Genomic DNA, 27716 nt, shown 5'->3' with positions numbered 1-27716 from the left:
AGGGAATGTTCAATATGAGGGGCAAGTCTGAAATTAATTTAAGATCAGGTAAGGAATTGTAGCTGTGTATAAATATCATGCTTGGTCTGCTGAAAAGGTTCGTTAATTTGCCCATTGCAAGAGGTTAATGTGTGAGCCAGCCAGATTGTGAGGACGTAAGAAAATTGGTTACAAATCCCACCTTGATTTCTGTGCTTTGTTTAGGTATGTGTTTTAAAAGTAATAAAAATTGCTGTTTCATTTGAGACCACCTTTATGAGTATATAAATCAATTAACTGGATTGATTGATTATTTTTAGAACCCTGTGTTTGCAGGAGCGCATGATGCACAAGTGCACGTTTTTGTTGCAGGGTTGTTTTCGAGGCTTGCCAGTACTTGGAGCAGCATGTTGGCTCAGAGGGTATCTTCCGTAAATGTGGATCTAGAGTGCGCATCCGTGAGTTGCAGGTACGGCATTGCAAGAAGTTTATTTCTGTAGAATGAATTTCTGGTTGTGTGTGTGTGTGTGTGTGTGTGTGTGTGTGTGTGTGTGTGTGTGTGTGTGTGTGTGTGTGTGTGTGTGTGTGTGTGTGTGTGTGTGTGTGTGTGTGTGTGTGTGTGTGTGTGTGTGTGTGTGTGTGTGTGTGTGTGTGTGTGTGTGTGTGTGTGTGTATGTATATATTTTTTTTCTTATTCTTTTTGGTGTGCACGTACTCCTGAATCACTGTGTGTAAATTCTATATTTTGCTATTTATACACTTGTACTTGCTGTTGTCATTATTAAGTCACCCCAAGGAAGCTGACCACTCCGTCTTGATTCCCCAGATACCATGAATAGAATCAATGTTGAAGAGTTGTCTATTGTGTGAGTTGAGGGCAGGTTGTCAATAGATGGAGTCCAGTGTCTGGTCCAAGGCGACTGTGTGTGCAGAGCGTATCCTGAGTTGGATCGAGTTTGTGTTGTAACTGGAATTGTGTCTGGCTAGTTTTACCCTTGGAGAGTGTGGAAGGGTTTTTGGTTCGTGGGTGCCAGCAGTGACCACTATTTTCGTTGTGTCTGTGTATCTGTCTGTCTGTCTGTGACTCTCTCCAGAGCATAGCTCCATGACATTTGATGCGATCTTGATGAAACTTGGACACAAGCTAGATATCATGGTCCAGTTGTCTTTTTGTACGAGTGGCGTCCCACGCCTCTTGTGAGCGGAGCCACGCCCACTTATTTTTTTTCTCGATTTTTTCTCGATTTTTTTTCTCGCAATTTCATTTCCTAGAAGCTGTGCGTAATGTCCATAAGTACAACATATAAAAAAAAATCCGATTTGATCAATTTTGATGGATGAGATAGGTTTTTATGGTAAGGCTTCCTCAAAAGCTTCCACTTTGATGGAAATTTCATTTTTAGCAGCGTCTCGCGTAGCGAACGCTGCTCATAGAGAGCTCGGCCTTCTTCTTCTCCTCCTCCTCCTCCTCCTCCTCCTCCTCCTCCTCCTCCTCCTCCTCCTCCTCCTCCTCCTCCTCCTCTTCCTCTTCCTCTTCCTCTTCCTCTTCCTCCTCCTCCTCCTCTTCCTCCTCCTCCTCATCCTCATCCTCATCCTCATCCTCATCCTCATCCTCATCCTCATCCTCATCCTCATCCTCATCCTCATCCTCATCCTCATCCTCATCCTCATCCTCATCCTCATCCTCATCCTCATCCTCATCCTCATCCTCATCCTCATCCTCCTCCTCCTCCTCTAGGACTCGGCTCTTGTATATACAAGATCCGGATCTCCTTAAATACTAAGCACATGTACACATCCTCGCATTGACGGTGCCTTTTGAGAGCGTCTATCATGAACTTTTAAATATATTCGGACATTTGCTTTAAAGTTTCGAAAAGTTCACGTTACTATTTAAAGATTATTCCATTTATCGTATTGTAATTTTGTAAATGCACTATATATCGTAAATACATTATGACAGGTCTCGCTATTGGCTTAATCAAGGCACGTGATGAAATATGGGAAGTTGTTGTTGTTTTTTTTGTTTGTTTGTTTTTTTTTAGCCGACAAAACCTTTAGGACGCTGCTCTTGGACACATTTGTCCTTGTTTTATTCAAGACTGGAATCCAACTTTTGTGTTTACGTGTTTCTATAACTACCAATTTTGTGGCAATTTAAAGCTTCCACAAGCTGGATCTAACTTTCAATTAACTTCTACTTTGGAAATTCCTAATTTCAGGCTTTTCAGGCCCAATTTCAGGATTTCAGGCTTTACTAAACACTGGAATCAATTTCAGCGTTTATGTGTTTAACTAACTTTAACTTTTGTGGCTTCCACAAGCTGCATCTAACTTTCCATTTTACTTCCACTTCGGTATAAATTGTGTTTTTTTTTTTTTTTTTAATTTATTAATAATAATGCCCGCGAACCATCGTCGCCTCCTGGCTTGTCTTTTTATTTTTATTTTTTTAATATCGGAAGAATGGATCGTGGAATGTGGTTCGTTGAGTATTTTACAGTTCTGCTGTTACAAAGCTGTGGTAGTGATGTGATTGCGAACGTTTTTCCAAGATGTTGTATTTATGGGGTGAGTGGCATGTTTGAGCAGATATTGTTACATTGCTGGTGAGGCACTGCGTCTGGGAGGTGGGGGGTGCGGGGCAATTGAACAAGTTGTAACCTGGATGTTCTGGTGTCTGGGTGGCATCTATGAAGTGCATGCCTTGCCTGTGATGTCAAAGTGGTGATGGGGAAGTATTTTTGTTACTGCATGAAGGTGGTCTATGTTGGTGGCATGTGGTCATGAAGGGTGGCCTATGTTGGTGAGTTGGGTGCAGTCTGTGATCATTCTCTGAATGCTTTGTTTTGGGTTTGTTGAAGTTTAGCACATTCGTTTTGGATATCGTGGGAGCCCAGCTTGGACTTTTGTTGATCGTGGTTTGGATAAGTTGTGGTTGGGGATTCTTTTTGTTGACAAATTATTGTTGGTGCTTTTAATGCATTGACTTTTTAATCCACTTTAACGATGTGATTGGTACATACTGCAAAAACCCAACCTGAGCTGACATCCAAAATTCTGTGAATTTGATGATTCTGGGCGATGGTCTGACTTGCTATAAGTCAGCAAAACGATTTCCTTGCAACATGTCAGTTTTTAAAAACGTAGAAAAGCAATTTGATTCATTTTATGTCACTTGTGGTCGGCATGGTCCCCTAACGCACATTTTGCATTTTAACAACACATGCATTTGTACTCTATCTTGCCTTTCAAAAAAGATGTTGATTGCTTCGGGTAAATTTAATTTCAGTTTCACTTTAATTACAATTCAGCATTATGCCCAGATTATTTTTTTTATTCTGGTACCCAGTCTAATGGACTTGGTAACCTATTGTTTTTCTTCTGTTTAGTTTTTCTTATTTATTATTTCTTTTTTTTTTCTTTTTCAACCAGCAATTTTCGGAGTTTTTCGCTTTAAAAATCATTTTCTCAGGAATGGTAAGTCTGATCGACAAGAAATTTTCACCATAGTATGTATCTGTTTTGATAGCATACCAAATTTATAATTATGACGTCATAGGTCACATGGTACGGGCGCCATCTTGAAAAAAAAACGAAAAACTTTGTTCCTCCGTATCTCTGAAATGGTGCAATGGGAAATTTTTTCGCTTCATACATTTTAATGAACTTCCCATGGGGAACGGGTGATTTTTTTTTTTTTGTTCGTGACTTCATCGGTGAAGCGGTATCCCAGTGAAAATTCGTCAAGTAGAATGCTGCATGGGAAAAATCTGAAATTTCTTGAGCTTCATCAACACAACAATTCACCGTAGAAAAAAAATTATGACGTCATAGGTGACTTGGTTCGGCAGCCATTTTGTTTTGAAAAAAATCATTAAAAACATCTTCTCCAGAACGGCTGAAGAGCTTGAGGCAAAACTTTACACGCACATTTCCCACGACATCCTTTTACAAGTTTGTTAATTTCTTATTGATAGGTCACATGGTTTGGTGGCCATATTGAACTTACCCAAAAACCCTCAAACATCTTTTTCTCCAGAACGGCTGGTCAGATCAAGGGCAAACTTCACAAGTGTATTCTGCACACGTAGTGGATAAAAGTTTGTAAATGAGTAATTATTGATAGGTCACATGGTTTGGTAGCCATGTTGGATGTAAGAAAAATATTAAATGATGTTTTCTCTGGAATTACTTAACCTATCGAAGCGAAAATTTGCAACTATCATCTACCACCATGCCTGCATATACGTGAAAATTATGACGTCACAAGCCACATGGTTCGGTGGCCATCTTTGATAGAAAAATGCACCTTATCCGATTAACACGAAACTTCACACACCTGTTCCCCTACTCCAATGGAGGCAGAAGGTAGATTTATGATGTCATAGGTCACGTGGTTCGTCAGCCATCTTGGATTGAAAATTAATAAATTTTAAAAATCTTCTCTAGAACGGCTGGACAGATTGAGGCAAAACTTCAAACACACTTTCCCCAAGACATCCTTTCACAAGTTTGTTAATTTCTAATTGATAGGTCACATGGTTTGGTGGCCATATTGAATTTACCCGAAAACCTTCAAACATCTTCTACAGAAAGGCTTGACAGATCAAGGGGAAACTTCACAAAAGTATTGCTCAAGGGTAGAGAATATAAGTTTGTTAATGAATAATTGATAGGTCACATGGTTTGGCAGCCATGTTGGATTCAAGAAAAAATATTAAATAATGTTTTCTCTGGAAACACTTATCCTATCGAAGGGAAACTTGGCAACTATCATATCCCACCATGTCTGCATATATGGTAAAAATTATGATGTCACATGGTTTGGCCTCCATCTTGGATAGAAAAACGCACCTTGTCCGATCAACACGAAACTTCACAAGCATGATCCACTACCCCATTAGAGGGAGAATTTAAATTTATGATTTAATAGGTCACATGGTACGCAGCCATATTGGATTGAAAATTAATAACTTTAAAAGTCTTGTTCTCTGAAATGGCTGAACAGATAGAGGCGAAACTCTACATGCATGACCGCCTCTCCATGACGAACAAAAAGTTCTCCCTTCCTTTTGATGTATGACACCGTTTGGCAGCCATATTGGATTGAAGGAAAAATATGAATTAATGTTTACTCTGGAACCGCTGCATCAATAAATGTGAAACTTCACAGTAATGATGGAAGAGGCATGTGGAATGAAGGGTTTAAATTTCAACTCGATCGGCCCCGCGGTTTGGCACCCATGTTGGATTGAAGGAAAAATATTAAGTAATATTTACTCTGGAATCGCTGCATCAATATATGCGAACCTTCCCAATTATCATCTTGCCAACATGGGAAACATAGGTTTAAAATTTCAACCCGATCGGCCACATGGTTTGGCAGCCAGAATTATTTAATTATTTGAATCTGAGAGCTTTTAGATATTTTTTTTCCAGAAGGCTCACTTGGCTGCACCTGCATGCGTTTGAGGGTACAGGAATAGCAATTAAATTGATACCGATGATGGCCCCAGGAAAAAGGGCTAACTACATACGTGATGAATAGAATGAACCTCGGTCCGTAATTCTTTTGTCCCGTGTTGTATCAAAGAAGGGTTGCGTCGAAGCCGGACGTCTGCTTACCCGGTCATCACTGCCAGCAGTTATAAAGTGGCAGTTGTAGTTATTATTATTTTTAACTCACAATATTGTTACAGACCTCAAATAACTCTGAGGTGTATATAAAAATATGCTGTCTAAAACACTCACCTCTGGCCAGATCTCCGTGCCCAGTGTCGGTTTACTGTACCTGTTGGATGATAAAAACAGATGGAGAACTGTGCCGTCGGCTGCACAACCGATGTTAATTGGCCGAGCGAACCAGCATTACATGCCACACCCGATCGTCTACCAGAGACCAATCAACCCTGGGTCAATGGCCCTCAGGCATGCTATGTCGTGATCAAAGCAGGACAGGATGAGTCAAGATAGTTTCAAGCTTGTATTTACAGTGGCCGGCAGGCAAGTATGTGCAACACATAACATTCCATTACCTCTATGCGACGTACCCACCCTTGGACTTCTTAGCCAATCACTTAGCACTTTAACTAATGGATCCAGACACCCAATGAAGTGAAAGGTTTGAGGAGGGGGTAAGAAGAGATAGAGGTGAGAAAGAAGTAATTAGGGTTGGTGGTCTGGATCCCCGACACTCCTTAGTTGCTGCCGCTCAATGGTCTGGCCTGATGGTCCTTAAATTCACCTCATGCTCTCTTCTCCACTTCACTCCCTCCGAGCGTCCGATGGTATGGGTATCTGCACGCGATGGTATGTGGAAGGAAGTCCGAGCCCCAGATTCACCGAACCAGAGTAGAGCGGAGCCTCACCATTATGAGCCGAGAGGGCAGCACAAGTCACCGAAAACCGAGCCAAGCGAGCAGTACCAAATCGTTGCCAGGTCACCGGTACTCTGCTCCCGCTGTATTCCACAGCAATACATGAATTGCACTTAGATTCTCACACGCCCGTTAAGCTATCCTCACGCATATATCTCTGCTATATATTGTCTTGTCTACTGTAGATGCAGAAACTAAAAGAGCATTACTGATTTGCACTCCTTTACACCTCCTCTTCTGCACCTCGTGTGCATCACATTTGCACTTCCCACTCACGCACCATAGACACCGCAGTTTTCTCCCCCCCATCCATCCTAAACGCCTGGAAAGCGTGGGTCCATCGGCTGCACCAGGTGTTGAACGAGTTCAAAAACTCAACTACCTCCCCTCTTTCTAAACTATCTAATTCCCTCGGGTGTGTCTCTGATGGCACCTGTAATTTTTGCATAAGATAAGATTGTAGAAGTGTTATTTCAGTTTAGCTTTACTCTGTCTTCTTTTTGTAAATAATTGCATTTCTTTTGTTGCACATCATAAATCCTTGCTTTCCCTGCAGTACATATTACTGAATAAAGCTTTTTTTATTGTGCCACATACTTTTCCACACCCTTGCTTATAAATAAATTGCTTGTATATGTACCGAGCCCATTTCATCTTTGCTTTCATTGGTGCAGCACCATCCGCACATTTGTTTCGCCAGGAAGTTCTACCCCATTAATTTGCTCTTTTTAGCCAGCGCACACTCACTGTATCGTTCAGCAGTAATCTGGGTATTTGCTGAGGGCGTGAGACCCCATTTGGTTCGGCTGTCCACAGGTAAGGTATCACGCGAGGTAGTGTAACCCTGCTCGGATTGGCAGTGCCAATCGGCGTTTGTGGTTGCTTAGCAACCCGCCAGTGCGTGGAGTTATTTGTGTCCGGCAGCCTCAAGACGGGGAATTTGAGAAGGACCCGAGTGCTTCCCCTCATGGCAAGTCTCAAACCTAGAGTCCGTAACAATATAATAGCATTAGTGGGCATGGCATTTGAGATAGTACAGTATCGGAGGGGGGGGGGGTGAAGAAAAAGCTGCCATATGGTTCTGGACATCTGAGGTAATCAATGAAGCCTCCATCTCCTAAACTGTGACTCAATGTCTTATTGCATTGTATAAGACTGCTTCAACAGCGAGATGGTTTATCTCCTTCAATTAGGGTTAGGGTTAGCTGTTAGCGGTTAGGGTTAGTGGTTCCCGGATTATTTTATTTTTTCAACGATCTTTAATACGTTGATTGCCAACTCTTATGGTATACACCACTCCTATTTGCAAGCCAAGTATGCGTGTGCATACACTGTACGTTATTTTCAATTCTTACCGTTCTATGAGAACATCGAAGTTCATTTCTTATCCATTGCTGGGGAAGCCCCACCTTATGAGACAACTAGTACCTGGCATACAGAATTGAAAATCTTGTCCCACTGCCTGCTTACGAGTTATCTGGGAGGACAATTTTTTTTTTTTTTTTTTTTTTTGGCATTGAATCGATGTTGTTGTGACGTCATTGTTAATGGTAGATCATGTGCTGAGTACCACACTTGTTTGTTTTTGGTACTTGTCATTACTCTTCAAAATGGCACTGATGAATGCAGATGAAGTGGCAATATTTCTCATCGAGACTGATGATGATCATGATTATTACATCGATTTATGTTCACCGAACTGCCAGCAGATTGTTTGTTGCGTTATCTGGCACGGCAGCATATTCTGTTTACAATGCAATAGCGTAAACTTTTCTCTGAGAACACTACTCGTGGCAGAATCTGGTTCACCCAGCACTGCAATTATACTCGTAGCTGCAGTCAATGTGTAAAAACCATTATTTTATTGAAATTTAAGTATATACTTGAACACTGTGTGGGGTATCATGTTCTATTAAGTCTCCAGTTTTTAATGCAATGCCCTAATGAGAAAGCACCACATGACGTTACAGTTGGGTCAGAAATAAAATGTTGACCAGACGTATGCACACGCCGAAAATGATATATCATGTGAGCCTTATTAGCAATTTGGTCTCGTACGTCTCGAGCATTCCTCGCTGCAGATCATTTGTAATCGTTCATCCAAGCTCAAAAACATAGCTTAAGGTTGAGAGTAGTCAGAGACCTCGTTTTGGTACAGTCTTGCTTCTTTTGTTGTGGGTCATTTTAATGTAAAACTCAAATGCAAATTTCGAAAATTGTGCTGGAGGCAATTGAAAGGCTTCCCTGCTGATAATGTAAACTCGATGTTTATGGCAGTTGCTTTGAATTGTTTCTTTTGACTTGCTCTCTTGAATGCATTTTTGTTCCATCATGTTTAAATATATATATATATATATATATATATATATATATATATATATATATATATATATATATATATATATATATATATATATATATATATATATATATATATGTGTTCCCTTGCAAGGAAATTAAATGCAGGAGGTGGCCATGAGGCCCATCAAGCCTGTACAATGGTTGCCAAGCTATAGTGGTTTATCTGTGCCTCGTCCCTTTAAATGAGCAAGGAAGCAGCATGTACCATTTTTAATGCCTTTGGTGTGACTCGGCCAGGGGTTAGAACCACCAACCCCCCAGACTCGGTGGACGTTCTAACCATTCTCACCATTGCGTTCTGGTGTTATTGGAGTATCTTGATGAAGTATTTGTCTATCTGGCCAGATTGAGTCTCTCGGGGCACGAACACATTTCAGTAAACTTGGGTCGGATGGAGGCTTTCAGATTATTTGCTTGGCTCTTGGTTCAAAGTGGAAAAGGTTGCAAGTGGAGCATCTCCACTGGGACAGAACAATTGAGCCACTAGGCAGATAGTGAGTGGTTCACACACCTGCTGAATGAGGTCTAGGCCATTGGGGGCTCATGTGTCGCAAGGGTCACTGTTTACCCCGATAAGGTCAGTACATGAGCAATGCTGTACCCCTTCTACAGCCTCAGCACGAACAAAGAGCGAAGCGGGAGGAGCAGAACTTAAGCACAAAGGATGCCTTGACAGCTCGCATCAACATCCACACATCCATCACGACTCGGCTCTCAAAGACCCATTTGACAAAGTTGTTGTTGTTGGCCTGTGCTTGCGGGGTTAAGTAATCGGTCCCGTACGTATTTACGTGTCTGTACTTTGTAAAGGATGTACATTGAAAACCATTCAAAATTCGTATCATTGTAATCGCTTCAGCCTTAATTGTGCTCCGATGGTGAAAAAAAGCAAAGAACATGATGTACAATGTGGCGTTTTAATGATCTCCCGACTTATATTTGAGTGATCTATTCTGGCATCCTTATCAGCCTTGGTAGTTATTAAAAACACTCAAACGAGAATAAAAGCTACTTTGTAAAGGCTTCTGAATGTACTACATAGCAGACTTTTCAAAGTATAATTTGTACACATGACCTCAGAAGCATAGATCAGTGGAATTACAAATTTGCCACCAGAAGAGTTGGGTCACACAAATTCCTTCTCAAGACTGTGTGGGGTAAGTATTCTATGAATACCATCTAATTATTATGATTGTAGTTGTCGATGTTTGTTCTGAGTGGCTGCTTTATCAGTCCTTGTCACCACTGCTGCCAGGAGAGCTCAGAGATTGTGATCTTGCCTTTGAGTTGTCGAGTCCATATTGAATTCCTGATCGACGTGAAACTTCACACTGATGATCTTGTCGTGATGGGGAATACGAGTTCAAAATTTCAACCTTATCGGACACGTGGTCTGACGGCCAGAATTTTTTTTTTTGATCTGTGTTTTCTTTGATTTTTTTTAATTTATTTATTTTTGAATATGGCTCACTTGGCTGTGCCTGGATGTGTTTGAGGGTAGAGGAGTTGCAGCTCAAATTTGAATCCTATCCAGGTTCCTCCTGATGACTCCAATACAGGACTGTACCAATTTGGTCTTCCATTTGATTTGAATCGAATTTATTTTGATCCCATTCTGAATTCAATTGAATAATAATAAACGTCTTGGGTCAGGGTCAGGTGTCTGATCAAAGCAGGACGTCTTGGTAACCAGTCATCGCTGCCAGTAGTTTTAAGTGGCAGTTCGAATTATATATATATATATATATATATATATATATATATATATATATATATATATATATATATATATATATATATATATATATATATATATATATATATATATATATATATATATATTTAGTTGGACCACAGGTACCGAGACACTAGCTTGTCATTCGGGGATTAATCCCCGGTTGTCCTCGGTAGAGCCGGACCTGGGGCCACCGCTCACAATTAACGTTGCGGTACGGTGGGTTTTTTTAGAACCACAAACGCCACACAGTCAACCACGAGTTCCAGTGTCCACCGTCTATTTATTCTGTATAACTAGAGGTCACGTGGTTAACTGAGCGGGGAGCGTGCCCTCGGCAAAGCACCAATGTTATCTCGATTAGATTTTAGTTTGGGCGGCCAAGCATTTTAACCGCTGGTGTGTGCCGTCTATTTTGGTCAAATGTGTGGTAATTACCTCCCTGTCTATCTAGGTTCAGACAATGCTCGAACAATGGAAGGAAAGGACAAACACGGACAGGTTGGAAATTGACATGAATAATTTATTAGTAATAAAATTAGTAAATTTTAAATAACTTTTTATTTGCTGAGGTAAATAAAGAATGAATTTCAAACCAAAATCAATCAAAATGCAAGGAAAGAGACAAAGAGCAGATGCTTATCGGGGGTTGACTTACTTACAGCTAAACACAGACATGGGGACCCAACAAATCTTCCGGGGGGGGGGGGGGGGAAGAATAGTCTCTCACCAGAAAGTCATCCGTGAAGCGAAAACGTCCTGAAATGTGTGCGTGCGTGCGTGTCACTTCTACCGCCAACACCCAGCCCCCTTCTGCCGCCAGCCAGCACCCAGTGTACCCTCTCGCGAACAGCCTTGAATGCCAGTCGACGTCTGGAGGGCACCGGGATCGTCCGTCGCGGGTTTAGACCCTGATGTTGTTGATGACCAACCCGTGCCTCACTTGTTGGTGCTGCTCACACCCACACGTGCACCACACGCTCGCTTGCCCAAGCACTGGGAAGGACGAATTGTCTCGTTGGCGCTGGTCAAACACCCACTTCTTGCTTGCTTCTCAAGCTTACTTCTCGTTCTCTTCTCTCTCTCTCCGTTTTCTTTGGCCTCACGCTTTCTTTGGCCTCACAGAACATACCTCCCGTTCGTTTTATATCTCCAGGCCGTCTTCGCGGGTCAGTCCGCCCCACTGGCGCTCGGTTACCATGACGACCCGTGTGCTCTCAAAAAAGATGGGCGTCGGAGCTCACGAAACATTGTTGCTGAGGAAGAATGGGGGTGGGCTTCAGAGCTCGTGAAATAAATGTGTGTAAACGTGTCTGTCGTAAAGAAAAAATCTTCCCATAAGAGAGGGGATCTATCCTTTACCCTTCTCAATGCATCACATTTAAGATCCTATTAGACAAGGGGATGGAGCTAATCTGAACATGCATTTAAGGAAAAAAAACTGTCTGAGGACCTGGATGTGTGGATGCATTCATCAGACCGGATTCTGAAATACGTAACTATATATATATATATATATATATATATATATATATATATATATATATATATATATATATATATATATATATATATATATATATATATATATATATATATATATATATATATATATATATCCTGTTGTTGGCGCAGTGGTTAGGGCAGCGGCTTGGGATCCAAAAGGTCCTGAGTTCAAGCCCCGTTGGGCTACTGAATTAATACACCAGGGGGTTGACTCAGCCTGTCGTCCTTCCGAGGTCGACGAAATGAGTACCAGTATACTGGACCGGTGTATACCCCGGTTAAAGTAGGTGTACCATATCCCTGTGTCGTAAGAGGCGATCAGGGTTGCGTCAGGAAGGGCATCCGGCGTAAAACATGTGCCAAATCACTATGCGGATCATACGGATGATCCGCTGTGGCGACCCCTAACGGGAGCAGCCGAAAGAAGAAGATATATATATATATATATATATATATATATATATATATATATATATATATATATATATATATATATATATATATATATATATATATATATATATATATATATATATATATATATATATACACACACTAGCGATACCCGTTCACATGCACGGGATAGCAGTACAACATAGCTGGTAGCAGACGACAGACCGTACACGGGGAATGACAAAAATACGCATTGTGCAAAATGCAAGTGGTACTATGGAACCCCAAGGCTTCCCAAACATTGTCGGCATGTCCGCTAAGTGCTACAGAAATTTCCTAGGGATCGTGTGACGGTGAGCCGAGTTTTTAGTGTGCAAGCTTGGGATTATAATATATATATATATATATATATATATATATATATATATATATATATATATATATATATATATATATATATATATATATATATACCAGGCATAGAGGTGGGCACCTGTAATCCGGCTACTCGGAGGCTTGGGTTGGAGGATCGCTTGAGGACGGGTGCTCTGCGCTGGGCCGCGCTATGAGAGGGTGTAGGGCAGCCCGGAATCATAGCGAAATCCAATCCTTAGCCCTGTGTCGTAAGAGGCGACCAGGGTTGCGTCAGGAAGGGCATCCGGCGTAAAACCTATGCCAAATCGGTATGCGGATCATAACGGATGATCCGCTGTGGCGACCCCTAGCGGGAGCAGCCGAAAGAAGAACAACAACATATATAGATACAGTATATATATGTATATGTATATGTATATATATATATATATATATATATATATATATATATATATATATATATATATATGTGTGTATATATATATATATAATTGCACACACAAGTCCTGGCAAGGGTTTGCAATATTTGATTGCTCTTTTTACCTTCGCATTCTACGAAAGGTTATGTTTTGGTCGCTGCGTATTTATTTATTTATTTGTGAATATGTGTGTTTGTTTGTTATTCGCATAACCCAGAAAGTATTAAACCGAATTGCATGAAATTTGGTGGGATGATTCGTGAGTATCCAAGGACGATTTGATTAGATTTTGGGAGCGATCGGGTCAAAGGTCAAGGTCAAGATCATGGAAAGGTCAAAAACACTCTTTTGAGCATAACTTCCTTCATAATACAGCTATCGACATGCAACCACCGCTATATTGTTCCATGACGAGATACCTTTCGGATATGTAGTGTCGGATTTGACGTAATGTCATCGGAAGTGCGTCTAAATGACGTCACAAGATGACGTAAATTTTCAATTTTCGATCTCATCAGTTTTGATCATACCGTTTTGTAGCACTTACCTTAAGGACGCCACACACCAAATTTGGCTTCGATCGGACTGACCGTTATGATGTCATCGACGTTTGAACATGACGTTTTTCAATTGTGGCTAAAATGTCCTGATATTTTACATTCAAATATCTATATAATTTATAACGCAAAGTCTCCCAAATCCAGGCATTAGGATCAGTACCAAAATATCTGTTTATTGATGTACAGGTTTTGCCAATTAACTCTGTAGTCATGGTCAAGGTCACACCAAGGTCAAAATATATTTGTAGGCATAGCTTCAGATCTAATAGAGCTATTGACATGAAACCAACGTTTAAACGTTCAGTGAACTACGAGCTTTCAGAATGGTAGTCCCCGATTGGACGTGACGTCCCCGGAAGTGTGTCAAAATGACGTCAAAAGATGACGTCATTTTTCAACTTTTTAATTTTTCAGTGTTTGTCATTCCATTTTGTTGGACTGCCTTCAAGGAGGTTACACACCAAATTTGACGTCAATCGGACTGACGGTTGTGACGTCATTTTAAAACGTCCATGACGTTTTTCAAATGTGCCCGGAAAAAAAGTTGCAGCGGCGAAGGTATGCGCTCTACCGAGTGCCCGTCTAGTTCTTGTTTTGTTTTTTTGCTTTTTGTTAAACAGGGAGGCCAAGAGTCACCACTGCAAGGCAGGACAGGCAGATGGTCCGAAGTCAGATGACTTCAGACATTGAGGACTGAGTGGGACAGAATCCAGCAGCAATCCATCCAAAGACTGGTAGGCAGTATGCGCCGACGATGCACTGCCTGTATCCAAAACAATGGTGGCCACACACTATTGAAAGGGGACTGACATTGCACCCTGTGCTGTTCTGGACTGTAGAACAAACTTATGAGATGGTGTATCTTGATCAAAAACTTGACATGTCATCAATAAAATGCCAATGTTTCAATTAGCAATTGTTGGTTTGTTTTATTTTGAACTGTTACAATTTTATTACATTTCATACAAGTGGTAAGTTTTTCTTTTGCGTTTCAGTATATAATTTTTAAATGATGTATTTGTATAAATGTCTCATTAATAATATTTTACTATCCGTGTTGCATTTCGTTGAGCCCAATTATTATTATTATTATTATTATTATTATTATTATTATTATTATTATTATTATTTATTTATTTTGAGAGTGCCGACTTCCGGGCAGCCATTTTATATCCGTTGCGTTTAGCATGGCATTACTCTGTGCCATTGTTTACCACTGTGGTCTTAACAGAGAAAATCAGCAGCTGTTTATTTCAGTTGAGGGGTCAATGCTTTATCGACATTTTCAAAACATTGCACAACCCACCTGGGACACATTGATGGCATCTTGTTCAAAGTCAGAAAATGGACCCTGGATAGACATTGGCTGCTGTGCAAACATTTGATGTTCGTTTTGTTCATTTAATACTGATGTGGTCAGCAAGACGCACAAGATGTCAGACCCATGAGGTCTGCATTTGACGTACTTGTATCTGGTGAAAAACTGCCACCACCGAAAAAAAAACCTAAAAGGTATGTTGTGAAGAAGAATAAGAAGAACTCATCATTGTCTCAGTTTTGTGTTAATTACCTCATTATCTCTGCCACCGAAGGTGAAGGAGGTTGTTTTCACCCCTTTATGTGTTTGTTTGTGTGCAGGATATGTCAAAAAGTTTTGGACAATTCCTGATAAAATTTTGTGGACAGGTTGGGTGTGTGACAAGGACGAACTGAGTAGATTGTGGTGAAGATCCGGATCCGACTACTAGAAATTTTAAGTGATTCTTCACCATTGAGAGATTGGGCCAAAAACGAGATATTGCACGATATCTCAAAAACGTATTGGGCCCCATATATTCTCATGGATCAGACATTATGTGGCGGAGGTATGCGCTTTACCGAGTGCCCTTCCAGTTATATTTGGTGTCATTTTATGATCTTAAAGGAAACTCATTTGAATCTGCTAACTGCAGCTGTTTGTTTTAATCTATTGATAAGTCCAGTGGTGTATGAGGTTTCTTGCACTGTCTTAATTATTAGCTCATCTGGACTTTAGTCAGGTGAGGTTATGCGATGGAGCAGTGTCCGTGAGTGAGTGAGTTAATCAGTCAGTCAGAAAGTAAACACTTCAGTCATTATCGCTTGAACCAAACACACAATTTTCATGAAACTTTGCCACATGATATCTGATGCCGAATGAAGGTGTATTGACCCCATCATAATCTGCGCTCATTACGAGGATGGAGGTGGGGTTGACCCCCCCCCCCCCACAAAAAAATTGGTATTTGCTGTCGTCTCTGAAACTACAGACACAATTTTGATGAAAGTTGACCACAACATTCATCACCCGTGATGGACCAAAGTGTATCGACCGTATTAAAGGGGTCTACGGGAGGGTTTGACCCCTCAAAATAGGCATTTGCTCTCTTCTCGGAAAACTGCACATGCGATTTTGATGAAACTTGACCACAACCTTCATCACCTGTGATGTACCAAAGTCTGTTCATGGCATCTATCTATAATTCCGCGTGTGTGTTTGTGTGTGTGTGTGTGTGTGTGTGTGTGTGGTGTGTGTGTGGTGTGTGTGTGGTGTGTGTGTGGTGTGTGTGTGTGTGTGTGTGTGGTGTGTGTGTGGTGTGTGTGTGGTGTGTGTGGTGTGTGTGGTGTGTGACTGCTGTTTCTCGACAACCACTGGTCTGATCTAATTGAAAGTTGCCAGGTATATTGCTGTGGACCTGAGTACGTGCCTTTTCAAGGTTTGATATTAATCGGACAAGTGGTTCCCAAGTTATGGCCATTTATTTACCAAACCAATGACAAGACACGTTGCTGCGGACGCGTGGCCGATGGGGAAAGGGCGCCATTTAGTTACCGTGGCGTAGGAGTGGCAATGGCAAATGGCAGCGAATGTCATGGCAAGCAAAGGCAGGGAGGTAAACTTGATTTTAATTTTGATTTCAATTAACTGTGTGTGTGTGTGTGTGTGTGTGTGTGTGTGTGTGTGTGTGTGTGTGTGTGTGTGTGTGTGTGAGCCTGGTGTTGGCTTAGTGGTTAGGGTGGTGGCTTGGGATCTAAGGGTCCTGAGTTCAAGCCCTGTTGGCTGCTGAATTAACACCATGGGGTTAACTCAGCCTGTCATCCTTCCGAGGTTGGTGAAATGAGTACCAGTGTACTGGTCCTGGTGTATGCCCCGATTAGAATAGGTGTACCATATCCCTGTGTGTCGTAAGAGGCGACCAGGGTTGGCGTCAGGAAGGGCATCCGGCCATAACAAACATTTCCTCAAGAAAAAGCCAAACCCCTGCACAGCAGGGAAAAATGGCTGTAAAAACGATCATTATATTTTTGTGTGTCAGTATCACAGCAGTTGTTACTTCAATGCAAGCGATAATTCGTGGAATGCATGTGAACATTCCGTACGGGCACGCACCACTTCCGGATAGTGATGACTGACTGTATTCTAATAATTTTTCGATTTCTTATCCACATTTATAGATAAACACAATGCCCCAATCCAGTCGTCGTTTACGAGAGCGAAGGAACGGCCTGTGTGTTTGTTTGAAAGTTTTTTTTTGGGGGGGGGGGGGTTTGCACGTACGGGCACGCACATTCGGCCACGCATGTACGGGCACGCGAGAGCGAAGGAACGGCCTTTGTGTTTGTTTCTGGCACACGGTTTGAAAGGTTTTTTTTTTTTTTTTTTTTTGCACATACGGGCACGTACTAGTGAATTATATTCAAGGTCTAAGGGGGTCTGTGGAGGGTTTGAAGGACTGTTGCTCCTGATCCAAGTGAGCTTCAGGACAAGTCAGGTCAGGTCAGGTCATGTATGGGAGCATGTGCCAGAATAGCGCGTCGCTGCGTCCACTTTCTGCCGGTACTCCAGGGGCCTCCGTCTGGCCTTCCCCCATGCAGATGCCTGGCCCATCCCCATCTCCTTGAGATGCCGGTCAACCTGCTGCAACCATGAGGGACATGGTCAGCCCATTGGCCTCCTCCACTCACGAGACTCCCTCGCTGAGAGAATCTGGTGAGCAGGATCAGCATCAGGAAAACGAGCCACATGTCCATACAGCCGCAACTGATGTTCACGGACCATGCAGGTAACAAATCTCATTTGAGTCTCTCTCAGCAACCGCTTATTGGACACAGTCTGACCAGCGATAGCCAAGGATTCTCCGAAGAGACCTGGTATCAAAGGAATTAAGTCTCCGTCTCAGATCCTTGGTCAGAGTCCAAGTCTCGCATCCATAGAGCAAGACTGGAAGCACCAACCACCTGAAGACTCAGACTTTCGTAATCGCGCACAGGTACCGGCAGCGCCACACCCCATGATCCAGTGAATCCATGACTCCCCAGGCCCGACCCAGACGTCTATTGACCTCTGACTCACAGCCAGCAGAGACATGAATATCACTGCCAAGGTAAGTGAATCTCTCCATGACCTCAACATCCTCGCCACCAACAGGCACAGACAGGACAGCAGCATCCAAGATGTCATTGAAATCCTGGATCTTAGTTTTGACCCAAGAAACCCGTAATCCCAGCGGCTCCGACTCCTCATTCAGCACCACGAGGGCCGCCAAAAGGATATCTAAAGTCTCCGCAAAGATGACTGCATCATCTGCAAAATCAAGGTCCGAGATCTTGACATTCCCAAACGATGCACCGTAGTTTGACCTTTCCGACATCCTCCCTAAAATCCAGTCCATACAAGTGCTGAAAAGTGTGGGGGCAAGTACACACCCCTGACGAACTCCAGTAACAACTGGAAATAAGTCTGAGATGGTACCACCACACTTCACAGCACTCTCAGTACCAGAGTAGAGTTCAGACATCAGTTCGATCATTTTTGGTGGCACCCCACGAAGACCAAGAATCCTCCAGAGGACATCCCGATTCACTGAATCGAACGCTTTACAGAGATCAACATAGGCTGCAAGCAGCCCCTGCCGAAACTCTCGTCTGCGTTCAGTGAGGACACGAAGTGCAAGGATACGGTCAATCGTTGACCTCTTTGGTGTAAAGCCTGACTGCTCTGGACGCTGGTGCTCAAGCAGATGGTGGCGAACCCTATCAAGAATTATCCAAGCAAAGACCTTGCCCGGCACTGAGAGCAGCGTCACCCCTCGGTAGTTGTTGCAGTCTTGGCAATCACCCTTCCCTTTCCAGAGAGGGACAACAAGGGCGCTCTTCCAATCAGTTGGGATGATGCCTGTTTTCCAGGCAGAGCACAAAACTGCATGCAACGACACGAGTGCAGCATTTCCATCAGCCTTGAGAAGTTCAGCATGGATGCCACAGATCCCTGGAGCTTTACCCCGTTTCAACCGGTTCACCGCAGCCCGTGTTTCCACAAGCGAAGGTGGACCACAGTTGATTAGAGGGTCAGCAACAGGGATTGTAACACCCTTGACGTCCAACTCGACAGCTGGGGGATCAGCCTGGTACAACCGCTCAACGTAACCGGCCCAGCGGGCCTTCACTTCAGACTCCTCTGTCAAGAGCCTACCACTCTCTGCTCTAACTGCAATACGCCGAGGGATGGGCTTGGATGAACGCAATGCGCGAACTCCCCTGTAAGCGGGACGAGAATCACCTGTCCACAGGTGATGCTCTACCTCCTCACAGATTCCTCGCACATCGGCCTCCTTGTCCACCCTTAGTGCACGTACAGTTTTATGCCTCAGCTCCCTGAACAGCTCAGCTCTGCCATTCAGCCTGGCCCTGCGACTCTGATCAATGGTATCCAGTGTCCCTTGAGAGGCAAAATTCTTCTTTGCCCTGCGGTGAGTTCCAAGACATCCACCGGCAACATCAAGGACGGTGGTCTTGAAGGCACTCCACAACTCTTCAGGACCCCCAAAGCACGCAGACACCCCAAGTGTCCACTCAGCCTGTTCGCAAACTCCTCAGCTACTTTCTCATCCTTGAGCTTGCCAACATCCAGCCTAGGCTGGGATGGTTCCATTCTCCAGGCTTTAAGGTGCAGCTTTAGAGTAGCTACAACAAGCCGGTGGTCAGTATTGAGGAACTGAGCACTCCGGTAGACCCTGCAGTTCTGGATCATCCTCCAGTGACCGTCAACGAGGACATGGTCAATCTCCTTTGCCACACCACCAGCATTGGAATACCAAGTCCAGCGATGAGCTTGTGGGTGCTGAAACCATGAACCAGCCACCCTAAGTCCATGACTTCTTGCAAAGTCAAGGAACTTAGTGCTATTCTGGTTCATAGTTCCTGACCCATGGGGACCAACACACACCTCATAACCGTCCCTATCAGTTCCAGTCGATGCATTGAAATCCCCCAAGACTAGAAGTGTATCTCGTCTGGGGTACTGATCAACCACAGACTCGAGCGTGGCGTAGAATGCATCCTTCACAGTGAGGTCTCTCGCCTCAGTCGGAGCATAAACATAGACCAGGGAAATGACACCTAAGGAGTGACGAATCCTTAGTCTCATAATACGCTCTTCGACCGGTGTTACCTCAATTATCATTAGGGTCAGCTTATTGGACACAGCTACAGCAACTCCCTGAGTATGGTAACCATCAGAGCGACCAGACCAATAGTAGGTGTAACCACCCACCATTATCTCGCCGCAATCCGGTCTCCGAACCTCAGAGAGAGCTGCAATACCGATGTCCAAACGCTTAAGCTCAGATGATAACGGAGAAGCTGATCATCCTCTCTTAGGGATAGGACATTCCAGGCACCCACCCGAAGGGACCGCCTCAGGTTAACCCAAGGAGACTGCCGTCTGGTGGACGACACCTCAGCACCACTCCGACACACTCACGCAATCTGACCCAGGGATGTTACCCTGTGGTTTCCCTCCTTTCCAGGACAAGTGGTCCTATTTTTATTTTATTTTCACCTGCAACTGTACCATAGAATAGCTTCTTCAAAATGGTGTTGTCTAAGAAAGGCATTCTTACAATGGAGAATGGAAAAGGCATCTCGTTTATCAAATAATTAACCTACGCCATCGAAGATCGGAGGTTACTGTTTTCACCCCTTTCTGGTGTTATCTTGCCAAAACGAAGTTTTTGCAAGATATTTTCGTCAGCTTGTATGTTTTTTTATTTTTTTATTTTTTGTCTGTAATTGCATATAAAAAATTCTGCAGAGCACAGTTATCATTGGAAATTTTTGTGACTTCGCATATCAGAGGCCTATAGAGGTCCCTTTCAGCGCATAAAATTTTTAAGGTCAAGGTCACTTTGTCGCAAATTAGGGGAGTCGACGAAACCCTTATTTTTTGAGTAATTTTGATCGGATCGTCTGCAAACTTCATGGGAATGTAGTATATGGTCTGGCGCTCAGCTGATTAATTTTTGTGGCGATTGTTCTTGACCTTCATGGTTAGCGCCTGAGGTCAAACATATTTGACTCCAAGGTCAAATTTTCAAGTTTTAGGAAACATATCGTGTAGTACCTCAAATTGAACACCTCATGAGTGCTTTCTAGATATGTCAAGCTTGAGACATTATGATGTCATTTGGTGACGTTATGAGGCAAAAGCATATTTTTCATGGTTACTTTGTAGAACGATTCTCATCCGAATCTCTCGTAGGCAGATATTCCTCAAGGAGTCGCTCCTGGTGGATAGCAGCTCTTCACCTCAGTGTGACCTTAAATAAGTCACACGTGGTCACCTTTTGGCAAGATACGGGTCACCCTGAGGGTGACATTGGTTTATTTGTTTGTTTGTTTGTGAACAGTGTTACGGAAAAACTCGACGGATTTCGACGAAACTTGGTAGGGTATGGTCCAAGGATCATGCCATTAGATTTTGGACTTTGTCCCCCCCCCCCAAAAAAAAAATTGTTGGAGAAAATTTTTTTTGCATTTCTGCATGTTTTAAGTGATATCCACCTCCCCCCAAAAAAAGAAATTGTTTGAGAAAATAAAAAAAAAATTTTACATTTCTACATGTTCTCAGTGATTTCCAACCCCCCCCAAAAAAAATTGTGAGAAAAAAATTTTTTTTTTGCATTTCTACATGTTCTCAGTGATTTCCAACCCCCCCCAAAAAAAATTGTTCGAGAAAAAAAAATTTTTTTTTGCATTTCTACATGTTTTAAGTGATTTCCAACCCCCCCCCCAAAAAAATTGTTCGAGAAAAAAAAGATTTTGCAACTTTTTTTTTCAGCAAAATTTTGATTTGTTTTTTTTGCATTTCTGCATGTTTTAAGTGATTTCCAACCCCCCCCTCCCCCCCCCCCCCAAAAAATGGAGAAAAGAACTATAACTCTGTCAGCACTGTTGACATCAAATTTAATGAATAAGATATAAGGTTCACTTGAGTAACCCAGCAGTATTGGCGGCAGAGGTTTTGCACTCTCCTGAGTGCTCCCCCTCTAGTTTGGTTTGAAATTTATTCTTGATATTGATTTGGAATTGTAAACAATGGAAATTATGTGCGAGTTGTGATTATTTTGTCATGGAAGGTTTCAGCCAAAACTCGGTGGAAAGGTTTGGGTGTGTGACGAGGACAAATTGATTCAACTTGTTTGAAGATCCGGATCCAGTCGATCAGTGGGATACAAAATATAAACGGTTCAGCCTGATAGAAGGTTTGTGATATACTGAGTGCCGTTCGAGTTTTGGTTTTTATTTTTTAATTTTCCTTTTTATTTTATTTTATTTTGTCCTTATTTTTTGCACTTTGTTTGATTAATGTATTTGGAACGGTTCCTCGAACTGTGAGACTGCCACGAGCTGCCCGGCGGCCGTTGTCACCAGACGACGAGTGGTTTGAGCTTTGCAGCCACAGTAATACAGCACGAGAAATATACTTTACACGTTCCACATGATTGCTCCAAGCGACGACGGTCGAAACGTGGATGCTTGTATGAGATTGCTGAAAAAGTCTTCTCTATTTGTCTTGAAGCAGGTGGCGATGTATTTTTATTTTTTGGTGAGATCTTTCCAGAGGAAAGTCCAACTGTTTCTCAGCTGTCCCCTGTGCTAACCTGCCCGGTTGATTCGTCGAACATGCTTAGTCATATGAATCTGCAATATTGCACAATGCGAAAGTCGGAAGAAATTATTAAATGTTTTTTGCAGTTCTACAATTTTATAATGATGGTCTTGTGTTCGATTAAGTAAGGTGAGTTTTTGCACATTCCCTGGGGAAGTCAGAAGTATCGAATTACGAGCTTGCACTTGATGTGACAAATGCCATCATCAACAGTGATGCATACAATGTAACCATTTAGTCATTCCTTGGAGCAAGTGATGATCTCAGATGATGTCCACAAAGTGGGAATGATAATTTGATCTTTTCCTGATCTTAGAAATATAAAACTGAATAGAGCTGGAATTTTCATAGCTCAAGTTGATTTTTTATGGACTTTCGAGTTCCATTTTCGTTTGCCACTTGTACAATTAATGACAGAACTTCATGTAAACAAACCACCCTTGCATTTCAGCTTTTCCCTGTATAAATAAAGAGGTGCATACTCTTTGTCGTATCCCTGGGGTGTATCACAACTTGTCAAACGTTTCCATCTTGCCTAGCCGTGCATGCAAAACACCAGGATGATAGTTTACAGTTGCGTCGACATTCAAACCGAGGCTCCAACAGCTCAGAGGTTAGTGTGCATACTGCTCAGCCACCTGTATTTTTCACAATCGCTTGATACCTGTTCACTGTATATTCTATATGATTGAATGAATCTTACAAATCCAAGTCTTTCATTGACCGTTATAAGGCAGAGTCGAGGCTTGGCGTTGTCTTAACAGTTAAGCTTGGGATCCTAGTGTCCCGAGTTCAAACCCCTGTCATTCCATTGAATTAACACCAGGTAGGGTTGATTCAGCCTTTTGTCCTTCCGAGGTTGGCAAAATGAGTACCAGTGGACTCGTAACGGGCATTGCATAAGTGGCACAGCTGCGCACCCAGCTAATGATGCTACTCGCAGCCTTATACTGCACACGAAGGAGGAGAGGCAGAGTAACGTAATCATTTGGTTATCCTTTCAGTGCAACACTTAACTGAAATCATCAATGTCATGATATCGCAAGTGGATGTATGTTTACTGTATCAAAGGTGCAATGTCATACTTGGGTGAAAGGTTACACAAACCAATATAGCAAAGTGTGAAATACCGACATTTCAGTGCAATTTCTCAACGGAATGGTGAAGGTTTCAGGATAGAGTACAGAGAAGTCTCACATGACGTCTTTGACTTTTTGTCCCTCACTTCTCCGACAAGGTTGGAGATGGGGGACGTTAAAATGAGCTCCGTCCGACTGACCGACCGCTCTTCTGTCCATGTACTTTTGTGTACGTGATAATTTAAAAACTGTTGAACATTTAGCTTTCATATTGCAAATATTTATTCCTCTTGATGATTTCTCAGCTTAATTAGATCACAGCTGTGATTGGCTGAATTCTGTTACCATGGCAATATTTCAAAAAACCATTCAAGATTTCACTTTTATATTATGCACATCTACAGGGTGCCCCACAGAAAACCAGGAAATTTGTTGTTTAACATAAAGATAGGAAAGAATAACACTACCTCAAAGGTTCACAGCCCGGCACACAAATAAATCCCGTTATACATCGGTGGGGAAATCTAACCTGGACACACACTTGTCGACATAACTGATCTTCGGGGAACCTGAATGGTGTTCTGTGAATTTCCACAACCGTAACAGTATTAACAGTGCTAGTGCGGCTGAAACAGTACCTGTACAAATAGTGGGGCAGATAACAGCAATTTTTGAGAGGAATCGTGCAAATGATGATACAAGCATCAAATTTGGCACATTTGTTCTCCAGGGGATCCTAATAAAATCTGCTTGATTGGCCATTTGAAAATCCAAATTTTGAAAAATTTGAAAAAAAAAAAAAAACTTCAAAAAAGTCAAGATCACTAATCGATGTTGGTTGCTGGCTGAGATTGGTGAATGTTTCAGAAACATCATCAAAGACGTTCCAAGTCTGCCATGCAGTTTTCTTCCCTTTACCGCGGAAGGCAGACACGACGTCACATCCAGTGAACGCATGGAAGTATGGGATCCCTCAAGCTTTCTCAGGCCCTATTGCAGAAACTACCTCATGGATGGAATCCATCGCACCTTGGCTCCTTGGCCAAAGGCAATCCACATGTTCTCAAGAATTAGTTCCTGTAAGGATGGCAATACAGATATTGCTTTGACTAGTACGTCCGTGTCATTGGCCTTAATGATAATGGACTTTCTACCATCCGTCGTTACATCCCTGGCGTGTACAAATATTTGAGTGTCAGCTTCTTCATGACAACATGGAGACACAGCATCCAGTGACTTCCTTGTGTTGCTAATGGCATCTTCTCCTTTTGTGACAATGACTGTGCTTGTCGTCTGTGCTTCACACATCTTTTCCACAAGGAAGTGAAACAGCTCAGTCTTGTTGCTGTCATCTCGAAGAAAGCTTCTCCAGTTACTTGGGGTCTCACTGGTTCCTGTCACTCTTCTTCTGATTCCTTGCCCCCTTTTCGACCTTGCCTCAGACTTCAGACTTGACTTCTTGTTCATATCAAACACTACATCCACCCTCTCATACCTGGCACCATAGGATTCCACCTTTGGGATGATGTCTTCTTTCGCATAGTCATCAAATATCTTTGAAGTGTGTGGAGGTAGGGCATTGATAAGTGCTGAGCCATCAATGATGACTGCATCTCCCCTTGGTTCTCTGTCTGGGATGTTCACTTGCGCTTCAAGAATTTCAGCCAGCTGTGACTTCAAATTTTTTTTTTGTTTTTTTTTTTTCAAAATTTGGATTTTCAAATGGCCAATCGGGCAGATTTGATCAGAAAGCCCTGCAGAACAGAAATGCCAAATTTGATGCTTGTATCATAATTTGCATGATTTTTCTACTATCTACTACACTAAAATGCTTGCTGGGTGTTTTTTGCCATCACTTTCCCAGCAGAGTGCGAGTCAGGGCATTAATTTTGGAATTTGTTTCTGCAATAACGCGCTTACTCTTTGCTGAAAACACTGGGATCTTTAATACCTAACATCCAATGCTGGCAGACGGATCCTCCTCTCAACATCATTCTGCCGGATGGTTCAGACATTGATGCATCATCTTGTATGCAAAACACCAAGATTACTGTTTGTACCTGGGCAGAGATTCAAACTTGGGCTGAACGGCTCAATCGGTGATTGTCCATCACTTTCGGCTATCCCACCAGCTCTGCTTAGCATGTGAAAGAAAAACTAAAAAAAGAAGAGCTTGCAGACTTGAAGCAAGCCAAGATTGTACTGAAGGTTATGAATATTCTTGACATTCACTGCGACAGCGTTTCCATTTTAAACCGACCGGTTTCTTTTACATTCCACATCATATGGTGAAACACCACATGGGATTTTCGTCTTTATCTATTTTTTTTGCTTGTGATTATTGAAGGCTTTGTTGAAATGCTTGTCCAAGTACTTTTGTCGTGATGTGAGAAATTTCTTTCATTCCATACTAGAATGGACTTCCTAATGCAGTGCTTGAAATGGGAATTTTATTTACATCTCACTTTGGAAAAGTAAGAACTGAAATATAAACTCTGGATGCCATGTTTGTGCCTGACCTTTTGTTTACTTTGCTTTTATAGGAGAAAATAGCAACGAAGGGAGCAGCAAGCATCAGGGGGGCATTGACTGTGGATGTGGCAGACCTGCTGAAGAGAGCTGTGGCTGAATTGTCAACATGGCTGCTGCCTTTGAGTCTGTACCAGCCATTGTACTGTGCGCAGATGATCCAGGACGTGCAGCACAGCACCAGAGCTACCCTGTTGCTCACCTGTCTTTTTCCACCTCATTCGCTGCCAACTTTGCGCTGCCTTTTGTTCTTCCTCAACCGTGTGGCATCAAGGTTTGTTGCTGCTGCCATTGGTGGTGTTGATATGCATCAATTAAGGAAATCGACGGCTTGCAGATGGCTCTATCCATCCTTATGAACTTTTATGCTGCCTGGTGTAGGTTCCAGGAAAACAAAATGAATGCCGAAAACCTTGCTTTGGTGTTTGCTCCGAGTCTCATGAAGGGGAAAGGCCGTGGTGTGTTTCCTGCTCGATCGGGCCTCCCTGGAATTGAGCGTGATCACAGACTCAAAGTCCTGATTGTGCTGAAGCTCATCACACATGCTGATTGCATTGGTACGTTATACGCAGTATATAGTTGGTTGTTTTTTTTGTGTGTTACTGGTTTTTGGGGGATGTGCGGTCTCGAAGGGAGTTCTCAGACCCACTTCCCGGCTGATGACCCTGAAGCAGATGAGCTGCAGATAACTCCGCAGCATGACAGGTTGCTAAGCAACCACAGACGTCTGAGATGCTCAATTAAAGTCGGGTCCAGCGTCCAAATCCCACTTTACCTTCCCAGCAAATTAATCACCCCATATGAGGACTGTGCTTCTCAGCGTTCTACTGCTGTCAATCAAAACGGCCGACTCATACCGCAAGCGGAACGTTGGCTCTTGTCTAACCATAACGAAGCGGCGGTGCGGAACTCCCTTTCACTGTTACACACTGTGGTCTAACTCTAACCGTTGGAAAGCAGTTTATCAGGAATTATCAAAAACACGTATTTACAAAGCAAACGGACACAGAAGGAAGTTATTACTCCAAAGTACATAAGCCCACATGGTGAACTTATCACAATTTCTACACATACTCGTGTGTGCCTCACTCAATAATTCTGGGGGGAAATGTGATTAGAAAGAGTGATAGAACTAGAGATTAGGTCAAGTCATAGGGTCAACCTCCCGCTCACCCGATGTCACGTTGGTACCAATGTAAGAAGGGGGGGAGAGAAGAGGAGGTTCGAGGATGTAGTGTGCAGTGTAGGGAGAGGTGCAGATCCATGTCTGTCGTGCTTTGGAGGAAAGCGTGATATGTGATAGGTAACCCACCCATAAACAGGATGAGGACTTATTGTTGATCACTCTTGTGCGTTCAAAGTGAATGAATTAGAAGTAGGGAAAGCCAGAAATGGAAAGTGTAAATCAGTGCGTATGGCCTGCACGTCCAGG

General features: G+C 42.6%; 1 protein-coding gene across 4 annotated transcripts in view; it reads left to right on the top strand.

The window, feature by feature from the left end:
- Positions 1 to 27716, top strand: part of LOC147012180 (uncharacterized) — a 142945-nt gene that overhangs the window by 86938 nt on the left and 28291 nt on the right. For all 4 annotated transcript variants that reach the window (XM_085855957.1, XM_085855958.1, XM_085855959.1 and 1 more), the window contains 3 exons: positions 352 to 448; positions 26299 to 26558; positions 26666 to 26841. In XM_085855957.1, the coding sequence (XP_085712083.1) occupies positions 352 to 448; positions 26299 to 26558; positions 26666 to 26841 (533 nt within the window). The remainder of the gene's footprint in view (positions 1 to 351; positions 449 to 26298; positions 26559 to 26665; positions 26842 to 27716) is intronic.

Source organism: Eptatretus burgeri, chromosome 15, assembly GCF_056783735.1.
Source record: "Eptatretus burgeri isolate ZD-2024b chromosome 15, Ebu_testis_v1, whole genome shotgun sequence".
Classification (NCBI taxonomy): domain Eukaryota; kingdom Metazoa; phylum Chordata; class Myxini; order Myxiniformes; family Myxinidae; genus Eptatretus; species Eptatretus burgeri.
This window is presented reverse-complemented; position numbering and strand designations above follow the sequence as displayed.